The 9,937-nt window shown below is 43.4% G+C and overlaps 3 protein-coding genes across 5 annotated transcripts; 2 read left to right on the top strand and 1 right to left on the bottom strand.

The window, feature by feature from the left end:
* Positions 1-266: 266 nt before the first annotated feature.
* LOC6529790 (protein valois) lies at positions 267-2,116 on the top strand. Its single transcript, XM_002090738.4, has 3 exons — positions 267-1,196; positions 1,254-1,630; positions 1,683-2,116. The coding sequence occupies exons 1-3, from the start codon at positions 657-659 to the stop codon at positions 1,867-1,869; spliced, it is 1,104 nt and encodes a 367-aa protein (XP_002090774.1). The 5' UTR covers positions 267-656; the 3' UTR covers positions 1,870-2,116.
* Positions 2,104-4,980, bottom strand: LOC6529789 (ovarian-specific serine/threonine-protein kinase Lok). Of its 3 annotated transcripts, XM_015196949.1 has the most exons (7): positions 4,842-4,980; positions 4,415-4,782; positions 4,173-4,330; positions 3,789-3,897; positions 3,273-3,710; positions 2,843-3,077; positions 2,104-2,784 (listed from the first exon to the last, which is right to left on the bottom strand). In XM_015196949.1, the coding sequence occupies exons 2-7, from the start codon at positions 4,599-4,601 to the stop codon at positions 2,481-2,483; spliced, it is 1,431 nt and encodes a 476-aa protein (XP_015052435.1). In that variant the 5' UTR covers positions 4,602-4,782; positions 4,842-4,980; the 3' UTR covers positions 2,104-2,480. The 3 variants fall into 3 exon arrangements, with proteins under 3 accessions (XP_015052435.1, XP_039229228.1, XP_002090773.1); XM_039373294.1 differs by having other exon boundaries at positions 4,415-4,979; XM_002090737.4 differs by having other exon boundaries at positions 4,466-4,978.
* Positions 4,981-5,534: 554 nt separating this feature from the next.
* On the top strand, positions 5,535-8,330 carry LOC6529788 (condensin complex subunit 2). The gene is made up of 3 exons (XM_002090736.4): positions 5,535-6,062; positions 6,129-7,679; positions 7,749-8,330. The coding sequence occupies exons 1-3, from the start codon at positions 5,751-5,753 to the stop codon at positions 8,091-8,093; spliced, it is 2,208 nt and encodes a 735-aa protein (XP_002090772.1). The 5' UTR covers positions 5,535-5,750; the 3' UTR covers positions 8,094-8,330.
* The last annotated feature ends 1,607 nt before the right edge of the window (positions 8,331-9,937 follow it).

Raw genomic sequence — 9,937 nt, 5'->3', positions numbered from 1 at the left:
TAGGGAATGTATAATGTACACATGTATGTGTAGAATGTAGAACATTTCAATTTGTATAAATACTCAAAGACCGACTACCCGTTATCGGCTTTTAATTAGGCTAAGCCTATCGATTCTAGAGCTGATGCAGCTCAAACCCTACAGTCGTTTTAAGAAATGTATATTTATATATATTATTTTCCTTCCTTTGACCAAGAAATTAATGGCCTACTGTCATCTCTGATAGGCGGCAGTCCACGTAGTGGCGATGAGCACCAAGAGAGCTCAATTCAAAAATGGAAGCTGAGCAGCCCCTGGAGCAAAATATGTAAAAAAAACTTGTAGAAATTATGTAAGTGTTTCTTTTAATTGTCCCAAATAAGTTCAGAACTGCATTTGTTTAATAAAAATGTTAGTGTCGAACGAAAGTATTATTCAAGTATACATTTTACGAGCACATATGTATAAACTGATATTAATAGGAATAAAGGAATTAACTTTCTTCAATAAGTCGATAACATTTTAAATACCAGAGTAACCAGCCCGCGAATATTATTAATAATATCGATAGCTCGATTTGCACGATCATCGATTTTTTTGCTATTGCCGGGCACGTTGCTCTTCCTTCGCCGCTTGGCCATTTCTTGGTGGTTTTCCGGATTCTTGAGTGAACGACCATGTTCCCGCAACGCAGCTCAGAGGTGTACCGCACTCCGGTGACCCACCAGCCTCCGCCGGCACTGGAGCTGGCCGGTAACCTGGAGTATCCGAACCTCAACGTTGCGGACCTGAACGCGCGAATGGAGAACCTTTCGCCGCGTCTGCACGACTGCTGGGACAGCATTGCCATCAATGACCACAACCACTTGGCCCTGGCCACCAACCGACGCGAAGGTCGCCACTGGTGGGGCATGTTCTTCGGCTACGGACGCGAACAGATGCACCACATGACCGTGGACACGGCGGACTTCAAACTGCAGGCGGATCACACGGTGAACATTGTACGCTACGCCGAGAATGATGTTCTGCTGGTGGCCCTTGGCGATACGCGACTCCAGGCCTGGTCCACATATTCCAAGGTGCGAGATCCTCAGTCGCCCTATTGCCTCTTCCTCGTGGGCGAATCTTGCGCGCATCCCACGCCCATCAGCCAACTTTGCGTCTTCAAAGCGGATCCCCGCAAGGCTATTTCGGGCTCAGCGGATAGCACCCTTAATGTATGTATGACGGTAGAGTGAAGAAATGGAAAATATCCAACGGAATCCCTCTTCCAGGTCTGGGATATCTCGGGCGCCGATTTGGTGAGCTCCTACAGATCGCGCTCTTCGCACACCGATAAGTTGACTGCCCTGACCACACCTTCAGCTTCGGCCGACAAGTTTGTGACCTGTGATCGAGGCGGATGTGCCCGCCTTTGGGATGTCAGGGCAGCGGCTCCTTCATCCACGTGCCTTTATGCAGATTCCAGCCACTTGCTGAGCTTCACCAGTGCCGCCTGGGCCTCTGCCACAGAGCTTCAGGGTGACAATTACATTTACCTCGGGGACTACGACGGCAAGGTTCATACTTTGGACGTCCGAGTGCCGCGGAAACTGGCGGAAACCAGGGAATACTTCGACAAGGGCCATGTCGCCCAGTTAATAATCAATGGGTACGAGTTGTGGCAAAACAATGGAGATTATCTTTAACACACATACTTTCAGACCCTATCTGGCTGCCATGAGCAATTTGCCCGCCTCCGTGAAAGTGTCTAATGTGCAGGCGGGCCATGAGGTCATCTACACGCACCAAGAAACCCATTCTCGTCTTACAGATGCCGTTTGGACCGATGATAGCACCCTTATCACCATCGGACATGGTCGCAAAATGGTGACGCATGCGATTAAATAATTTTGCTGGAGGCCCTGTGATTTCCTTTAGAATTTGTTGCATTTATTTTTTTAACCACTTAAGTTTCTATTATATACACCATACTCGGTTCTTGACCGAGGTGCTTTAGCTTGTACCACACTATTATATTTAACTATATATAAATGTATATAAGTAGACGAAGCAAATCATTTGTTGCGACATTGCAAGAGGCAATTTTTTTTGAATGCTATAAAAGAGCGTACAAAGTAAATATTACTTAAACAAATTCAGTTGGTTTATTTCGAAAAGCTAAATGGATTGCTGAAGAGTCAAATTCATACATTTAGAACTTTTAGTTACTAAACATCTACAAGTAATTAAATCGTAATAATATTCCAGTGGAATGGAAAAATTCAAATTGATAGGAATCTTAAAATAATTGTGAAGCGCCCTGTTTTTGGCAATGAAACTTACACTAGACAACACGTAAAAATAAACAACCGCAAAAAAATACTTCAATTCGCCAATACACCTGGATGCGGCGTTGTCGGCGGTTTAGGAAAAATGTTGTCGCTTAATTTTTCCAGAAAATTAAAACCTTTTCGCGCCTCGAACCATGGGTATAAACGATGGGAACTTAGAAACAAAACTTAACGTCGCGAACGCTTGGTGGGTGGTTCAAGAAAGTTCTCCTCCTCGATCTCCATGCCATCGAGCTTCATCAGCCTCTTGGCCTTTTGCAGCATGGGCGCATCCCGCAGCCAGCTGCTCTGCAAAACGTCATCAATTGAGGGTCGCCTCTCGGGATCCACAATGAGCATTTGGTTGATCAGCAGCTTGGCGCGTTGCGAGACACCCTTCCAAGAAGGGTGTCCGTACGCGAATCTGCCCCTCTTTATTTGCTGGGCAGCCGGGGTTCCGTACTCGTCGGAAAAGGGCAGAGTGCCACTCAGGCTGCAAGAAATGGATATTTTTCTATTTCATCTTATTGGAGAATTACATATTGGCTTACCAAGTAAAGAGCACCACTCCCAAGCTCCAAATGTCTACTTTCTTGGTGTAGGCTTCTCGACCGCCGGTTATCAGCACCTCGGGGGCCACGTAGAGCGGAGTGCCACAAAGCGTCCGCATAACCGAGTCCTTTTGAACAAATTTACTCAGCCCGAAATCGGAGACCTTAAGCAGGGTCTCCTCGTCATTGGTCTCCAGCAAAACATTGTCTGGTTTTAGGTCCCGATGGGTTATGCCTAAAAGTAAAAAAACTGTTTAGGGGAAAGTTCGATTGCTGTGTTTGCGATAGTCCTACTAGTCAATTTGTTAAGGGGCAGGAATGCTGTGCCTTTTAATTAAAATCAAGGGAGCTTTTAAAACGCATTCCCATGAATTACTAATTTGCATATTTAGCAACACATTCGAACACAAATAAATATAGTTAGTTTTACCCCGATCGTGTAGGTACTTGACGGCATGGCACATTTGGTAAAAATAAAGCTTTGAGGTGTCCTCGCTGAGAAGTTTGTTGCTGATGATCCGGTTAAGAAGGTCACCGCCACGCATAAACTCCAGCACCATATACACGGAATCCGGCTTGTCCACGATGTCGTGCATGCGGACCACGCACGGGTGGGAAAGATTTTTCATAATCTTGGCTTCGTTGAGCACCCGATCGGGATCACTAAAATTGGTGCTGGGTCGCGCACCAGAGAGCATGTTTTTCTTAACAATTTTCATGGCAAACTGCTGGCAGGTGCGGGTGTCATAGACCAGACGCACCAGTCCGTATGCCCCCGATCCCAGCTTGCGATTTACATAATACGTATTGTTAATCTCCTCGGGAAGGCCGATAGACTCGTTCGGGCTGAGATCCTTGAATACAAAGGCTACAAAGAAGGGCAGGTGCAATACATCAAATTACTTGCGAGTCCTTGCAGATATCTGTACCTGTTTGTCGATCTTACCTTTGTACGTTGGGTGGGACAGGGAAATTACGTCGTCATTCTTTAGGATTCGCATCCTGTTTGTGCCAATTTTTTCATTATTCACAAACGTCCCATTGCGTGAGAGATCCTGAGAAATGGGTGATCAAAGGCAATGGTTACTTCGGAAATTTCAATAAAAGCATCTGAGCTCTATATCACCGTTTTTTTGTAAATGAATATTCAATTTTTAAGTTATTTTTTTTTAGATAATCTCAACCAAATAAATTAAATTTGAGTTCTAAGTTAGTTTTATCTGGTTAACTTTCTGTTTGTCATATGGTTTTGTTAATTAACTGTATCCTTTTAAAAAAGTCCTCCGAATGCCAACTTCTTTTCCAATATGGTTTTGTAACCTCAACCTACCTGAATATAAACTGGGTTGGTAAGCTCGCAATTTGCCCGTTTTATGATAAAATGCACTTTGGAAATGCGCGTCAGGATTTTCTCGGGCAAATCGTTTAGCGTGAGTATTAAATCGTTGGCCTCTCCGCGTCCAGCGGTGAACTCATCATTGTTAAGATCTGTAATTAGTACAGCGCGGGATTGCCATTAATACATGCAGTGCACACGCAATAAAGACACAAAACAGGTGGAAATTTGGTTACCAACAGAAAAGGACGAATGCGTATAAAGAATTCGGTATTTTGAACTCATACCCAGCGATTTGATCTTAATATTCTTGCCATACAAGCGGCCCCAGACAATCTTCTCCATCGGCTGGCTCTCCACTTGCGTCCAGATATTGGAGGCCTGGCTTTGGGTTCCCTGGGTTCCTTGTGTGTCGCGTGCCATGGTGATTCCGAATTTCCGAAATTCCGCAACCCCGTAATCTCGTATTCCTGCTATTCCGCAATTCGAACTGAAAAGCCCGTTAGCTTTCGCAGGAACTGCGCAAAATCGGAAGGTCCAGTTACTCCAGTACTACCACAGGCAGATATGCACACATACACGCAGAGTGTATACTTCGGTAAAGCTAAAAGTTGTAGAATAAGTTTTGAAGCTGAGAGCGTTTCCTTTGCGCTATTTAATTACATCGAGATTTTCGCGCAGCGCTGTCGAATAGTTATTTAAAGTTTCTCAGACGAAAACAACGAAAACTAACAATAATCACGACATTGAATCGATGTGAACTGCGCGAGGGACTCAAAGTTCTGCGGCTGTGTGTGTGAGAGTTGCCGCCTACCAGGGATGAAGTGGTTGTCAGCGACAGTGTTGGCAAGAGTCGCGAATGCCGTTAAGGATTTTTACTAACTAAATATTTCTGAATTGCATTGATTTAGACATTGCTGTCAAAAGAACTGTGGCCCATCTAAAATAAAGATTATTAATTACCAGTGTGATACTTATATAAAAAGAAAGATTTGTTTAGAAGCGAAATTTCAAAGTAAAGGAAACAGATTTATAAAATTTAAGGTCTTTGAGAATGAACAGTCATCGCTGGTTGACCTATATTTAGCTGTGGTGGTGCTTGCGAATCCCTGAATGTAAAAGAAAGTTAATATTCATAATTTCATTCTATTTCGATGCTTATAAATGTATCTTAAGTTTCTTCTATATTTTTAAAAATAAAATACACTTATTAATAAAGTTCATTTGGCTTAGAATTATATAGCAAATTCTTTAGCGATTTTCCTGTTCCAATTTTCTAGCTAACTCGGCACACTCTTAGTTTTAACCAACACTAAAATGCAGCCCTAAATTGCGGCGTCGTTTGAAAGAAACTGTAAACTAGTACTAATACCAGCGCAAAACCAGAAATAGACAAAATACAATCAACAAAAGTGTTTCAAAACTGTTGAATTAGAAACGCAGCTATCGTTGAAAGTCAATCTGCTTAATTGATGTGTTTTTAAAAATTCCCCAAAACCATTAGCCTCCGGCAATCAGAATTCGCTTTGCTGTGCGCTTACGTTACGTTAATTTGTCCATTTCCTTGAAAGGATGACCCTGCCCCGCTTGGAAACTCCGCTCAGGCGGTCCGCGGTGGGCAGTTACCAAGAGGGGGTGTCCCGCATGCTAACCCCCCTTAACGACGACGAGGCGGAAAGGCGGGAAGCTCGCCGTCGCACGCTCCTGCAGCAGCAGAACCGCCCAAGCACTCTGGAGTCCATCGAAGACAATGAGACCATCAGAAACTGTCTGGAGATCTACAATGGCAACAAGCTAAGCAAGGACAACGCTTGGAACCTAATGCTAATCGATTCCCTGGCCAATCTGCTGGATCACCATCACAAGCGCATGAGTAACTTTAAGGTGGGTTGTTTTGTGCACATTAAGTTAATGTAGAAATCATAATCGCTTGTTAATTTTTTTCCCTAGATGGCAGGTTCCTCTTTAGAAGCCTCTTCCAAGGTGTACGGTCTGCGTGTGGACTCCATATACCTGGATGCCATGCGCATTTCAGCTGGCTTGAGTGCTCGAACTCTTACGGATAAGCAACTCAACGCTGCCGAGGATGATGATGGCCTTCAAGGTGAACAGGCGACTGGCGAGAGACAGGATTCAGCGCAGCAGGCTGCCAAAGAAGCAGCGCCCAAGCCCAAACGGCAAAAGAAGCCCATATCTACAGTGACCAAAAACAGAGATACGTTAAACAGCCGACTGGATACAGCTCCCTTGCAGGATCCTGTGTTTGGAAAGCTAAACTCCACTGTGGGCTCTATAAATGCTTCGAATCGTCTCATGCACAACATTCTTCCAAGTTTCGACTCGGAATTGCGCTTGCGCACCACCTACAATTTTTGGAACAGCGAAGAGTCCACCGTAGAGGTCCAGGACCACACTACGCTCAATGCAGATATGGAACAATGGCCAGCCGAATCGCTTATTAACACCAATCTCATGCGCAAATTGCTGCCACATGCTGAGAGATCAAATCTGCGTCCGCTGCACACTGGCTACATCATCACAAGTGCTCCTAACCCCAAGGCGGCCAACGAAAAGGCAACAGAGGCAGTGCAGGATGAAGATCACGACGAGGGTCTGGATAATGCTGATGATATGTGTGTAAATGAGATTTCCATGGCCTTTGACATTAATGCCGAGTGTGAGCCCATGCCGGACTTTGATGGACCACCGCCTCTGGTTCTGGAGGTGGACTCCAATGAAATGGAAGAGCTCACTACCGAGGAGCAAACGGTGATCAATAATTGTCGCCGGCTACACAAGCAGACAGAGTTCATCGAGGATTTGCGACCGGTAGACGGAAATTCTAAGCTAGAGTACTCCTACAGGCCGATGGATCAAATTTCCCAGTTTTGGGCCGGTCCCTCGCACTGGAAGTTTAAGCGCACTCGCCCGCGCAGCACTTTCTCGCAGACCAATGGCCAGGTGGACACCCAGCCTATTCGCAGTCAACGACCCAAGAAGTCAGCTCTTCTGAGCGCCAACCGAAAAGCCAAGGCTGTAGATTACGGCAATGTGACGGAAAACTTTTTTCAACAGCTGGACACCACAATAAGGCAGCGCAGGGTGAATTTCCAAAAGAAGTGGGATCCTCGAAAGCTGATATTGCCCACCAAGTTTGATTTGGAGCCGGATCTTTTCTTTAAATACGACTCTGCTCCCAGCATAAAGTTGTCGAAATGCGTTGGTGAACCTGATTCGGATGAGGGCGGAGATCTTGGCATCGATATGGATGCGGATATGCACCACGATGATGACAATGACCAGGGGCTATTCAACAACGAACATTTTACGGATGCTGTTCCTGCCAACGTGAGCGTTATTGCGGCGATTGCGGCGGAACAAGCTGGCGAGGCAAGCATAATGGACGTGGACGCGGGGGAGATGGGTCTCGCTCAAATGAACGCCACTTGCAATAATACAGTCTTCGAGATTGGCACAGAGTTTGAGGGTGCTCCATCGCAGGTTAGTTATTACAATAAAATCATATACATACATATATAATATAAATCATATACAATAATTTACGTGCAGGTTGCCAAAGTGATTGTACCATTCGCGAAGAGAGCCAAGGTGATAGACATGAAGAATCTGAAAAAGTCCTGCAACTCCCTAATACAGAAGCAACTACTAAACGCTGTGCCAGAAGAGACGATACCCTCGCATCCAAAGAAAAAGAACGAACACTATTCAAAGGGAGTCGCGAGTTTCCAACAGGTGTATGACAAGCTGCCCAATCTATTGACCACCAAAATGGCAGACTCGCTGTCCCCGTCGGTGGCTTTCTATGCGGTTCTGCATTTGGCCAACGATTTGAAACTTCGGTTAATTCCTCAAGAAAATTTAGAGGACTTTCAAATTCGTCAGGTAGTGGATTAAATTCCTTTAATGAGTTTGCAATTCGTAGTTTTAGTCGCCCCTGAATGCTGTTACATTTCTTTCGCCGGCTACACAATAATCTCCTAATTGTATTTTTAACTTTGTAACCCCAAATCGTATCAGTATTCTCAAACAAATACCCTCACCCCAGTCGAATCGGATTTTTTAATTCACAAACAAAGCATTGTTCTGATTTAAACACTAGGTTATAGACAATAAAATTGAAAACATCTAAAAGTTTTTCATTGTTCTAATCTGGTGTTTTCTTCTTCAATTGGTAAACGTTTTTTATTGGCCAACAGCGACTTAAATCTGTTATGAGTAGACGCCTATTTTTCATTCGTATTTGTGTTGCCTTGAATATGTTTTTAGTCTATGCAAAGTAAACGCCACACAGATTCCTGTTTGCCTACTGTTTTCCATAGAAAAGAATTAAAACTTTTGCATTAGTTTTGGCTGTTTATGTTCTGCTGGCGGCTCAGACAGAAGTAAAAGTAGTTAACATTGTTTTTCGTTTCTGTTGCTCTTTCATTTGCATACTTGTGTTGGTGCACACTGAAAGAAATAGTTTCATGCTCGAGTATGAGTAACGGGACTTAGATAGTCGAGGGTCCCCACAATGGCGTTCTCTTTTCTTTTTCGTATCACATTTCATTTGGGCAAAGTGAATTTTTATAAAAAACAAAAATGGTAAAATGTAGATTGAGGAGCATTCGCCAATGGGTACTTTTCAGGTGCCATAAAATTACAATGCTTACAGTGTAACATGGAGAAAAGCGGAATGGAAATCCTTAGTCGTTTTTTTGTTGCAAGTGGTATTTGTCGCCTCCTGAAGAGGATTTTCCTTCTGCATTGGTGTATGTGGGACACATATGTATGTATGTGGGACACATATGTATGTATGTGGGACACATATGTATGTATGTGTTGGGTGCCGGTGTGTTTGTTGAAAAACTTCGTTGTTTACAGAGCTCTTTTAGGCGACGATTGCGTGTGAGTGTAATTGCATATTATTTGCATAAATATTTGCCAAGTATACTAAGTAACGTTGGGCGTCTACACTCTGTACATATGCGAGACAAAAACAAAAACATCGGCAAGCAGATCATTCGAAAACGTTTCCAAAAAACTTTTGACATTAGCGAATGACACCAAACAAAGTTGTCATCTTAAAAGTTGATTCTAATCTGCATATTTCAACGCGCGTAGATCAGAAATTGACGGGGTTATATTATTACCATCTTTGCTTTTTAACTTACATTATTTATAAGTTAAACTTCTGGAAAATTTAGTTTTGTTGCGCTTTTTATGTTCTCATAGTTTTAACTAGTTTTCGGGAAAAAGTTTCCCTTGATTGCTTCCCTTGATTTTGATGAGAAATCCCAAAAATTCAAGATTCCATTTCATCAGCAGAAATTGTTGTTAAATAATTTGAGAGCATGTAGCTTGAATATACATAATGACTTCTCCCAGTAAAAATTAAACATATTAAGCTAACTCGTTTGCCGCCCACAAAAATTTCTTCCCTCGTAAAGTGCATTTTCATGTTAAATGTTCAATGCCTGCATAAAATTAACAAAAATAATGTTTCATGTACGGATTTATGAAAATTTTAGGCAACCCACATTCCAGAACATTAGAGTTGAAAAGTTAATTATCAAAACAAACATCAACAAAGAGTTCTACCTGGTGGAAATGGGCGCGTTGGATGATGGGGCCACAGAGCTAATGGCGATGACTGTCATCACAACAGGTGGGAGGCCAAATGTCCTTGGCTTGCGGCGGATGGTTTGTGTGTGTGGCCGTGTTGATTCTCCTGCCCATTTCCCTGATGCCATCGTCAT

The sequence above is a fragment of the Drosophila yakuba genome, chromosome 2R (genome assembly GCF_016746365.2).
Source record: "Drosophila yakuba strain Tai18E2 chromosome 2R, Prin_Dyak_Tai18E2_2.1, whole genome shotgun sequence".
Taxonomy (NCBI): Eukaryota; Metazoa; Arthropoda; class Insecta; order Diptera; family Drosophilidae; genus Drosophila; species Drosophila yakuba.
Note: the sequence above shows the minus strand (reverse complement) of the source record. Positions and strands in the feature narration are given on the sequence as shown.

Excerpts from the sequence above, each read along its gene's own strand:
- LOC6529790 (XM_002090738.4), top strand. The coding sequence starts at position 657 with ATGTTCCCGCAACGCAGCTCAGAGGTGTACCGCACTCCGGTGACCCAC. Across the intron at positions 1,197-1,253 it reads CAGCGGATAGCACCCTTAAT|GTCTGGGATATCTCGGGCGC; the intron begins GTATGTATGACG and ends TCCCTCTTCCAG. Across the intron at positions 1,631-1,682 it reads GCCCAGTTAATAATCAATGG|ACCCTATCTGGCTGCCATGA; the intron begins GTACGAGTTGTG and ends ACATACTTTCAG.
- LOC6529789 (XM_015196949.1), bottom strand. The coding sequence starts at position 4,601 with ATGGCACGCGACACACAAGGAACCCAGGGAACCCAAAGCCAGGCCTCC. Across the intron at positions 3,711-3,788 it reads GTCCCACCCAACGTACAAAG|CCTTTGTATTCAAGGATCTC; the intron begins GTAAGATCGACA and ends CCTTCTTTGTAG. Across the intron at positions 3,078-3,272 it reads CAAGTACCTACACGATCGGG|GCATAACCCATCGGGACCTA; the intron begins GTAAAACTAACT and ends TTTTACTTTTAG.
- LOC6529788 (XM_002090736.4), top strand. The coding sequence starts at position 5,751 with ATGACCCTGCCCCGCTTGGAAACTCCGCTCAGGCGGTCCGCGGTGGGC. Across the intron at positions 6,063-6,128 it reads AGCGCATGAGTAACTTTAAG|ATGGCAGGTTCCTCTTTAGA; the intron begins GTGGGTTGTTTT and ends TTTTTTCCCTAG. Across the intron at positions 7,680-7,748 it reads TTGAGGGTGCTCCATCGCAG|GTTGCCAAAGTGATTGTACC; the intron begins GTTAGTTATTAC and ends ATTTACGTGCAG.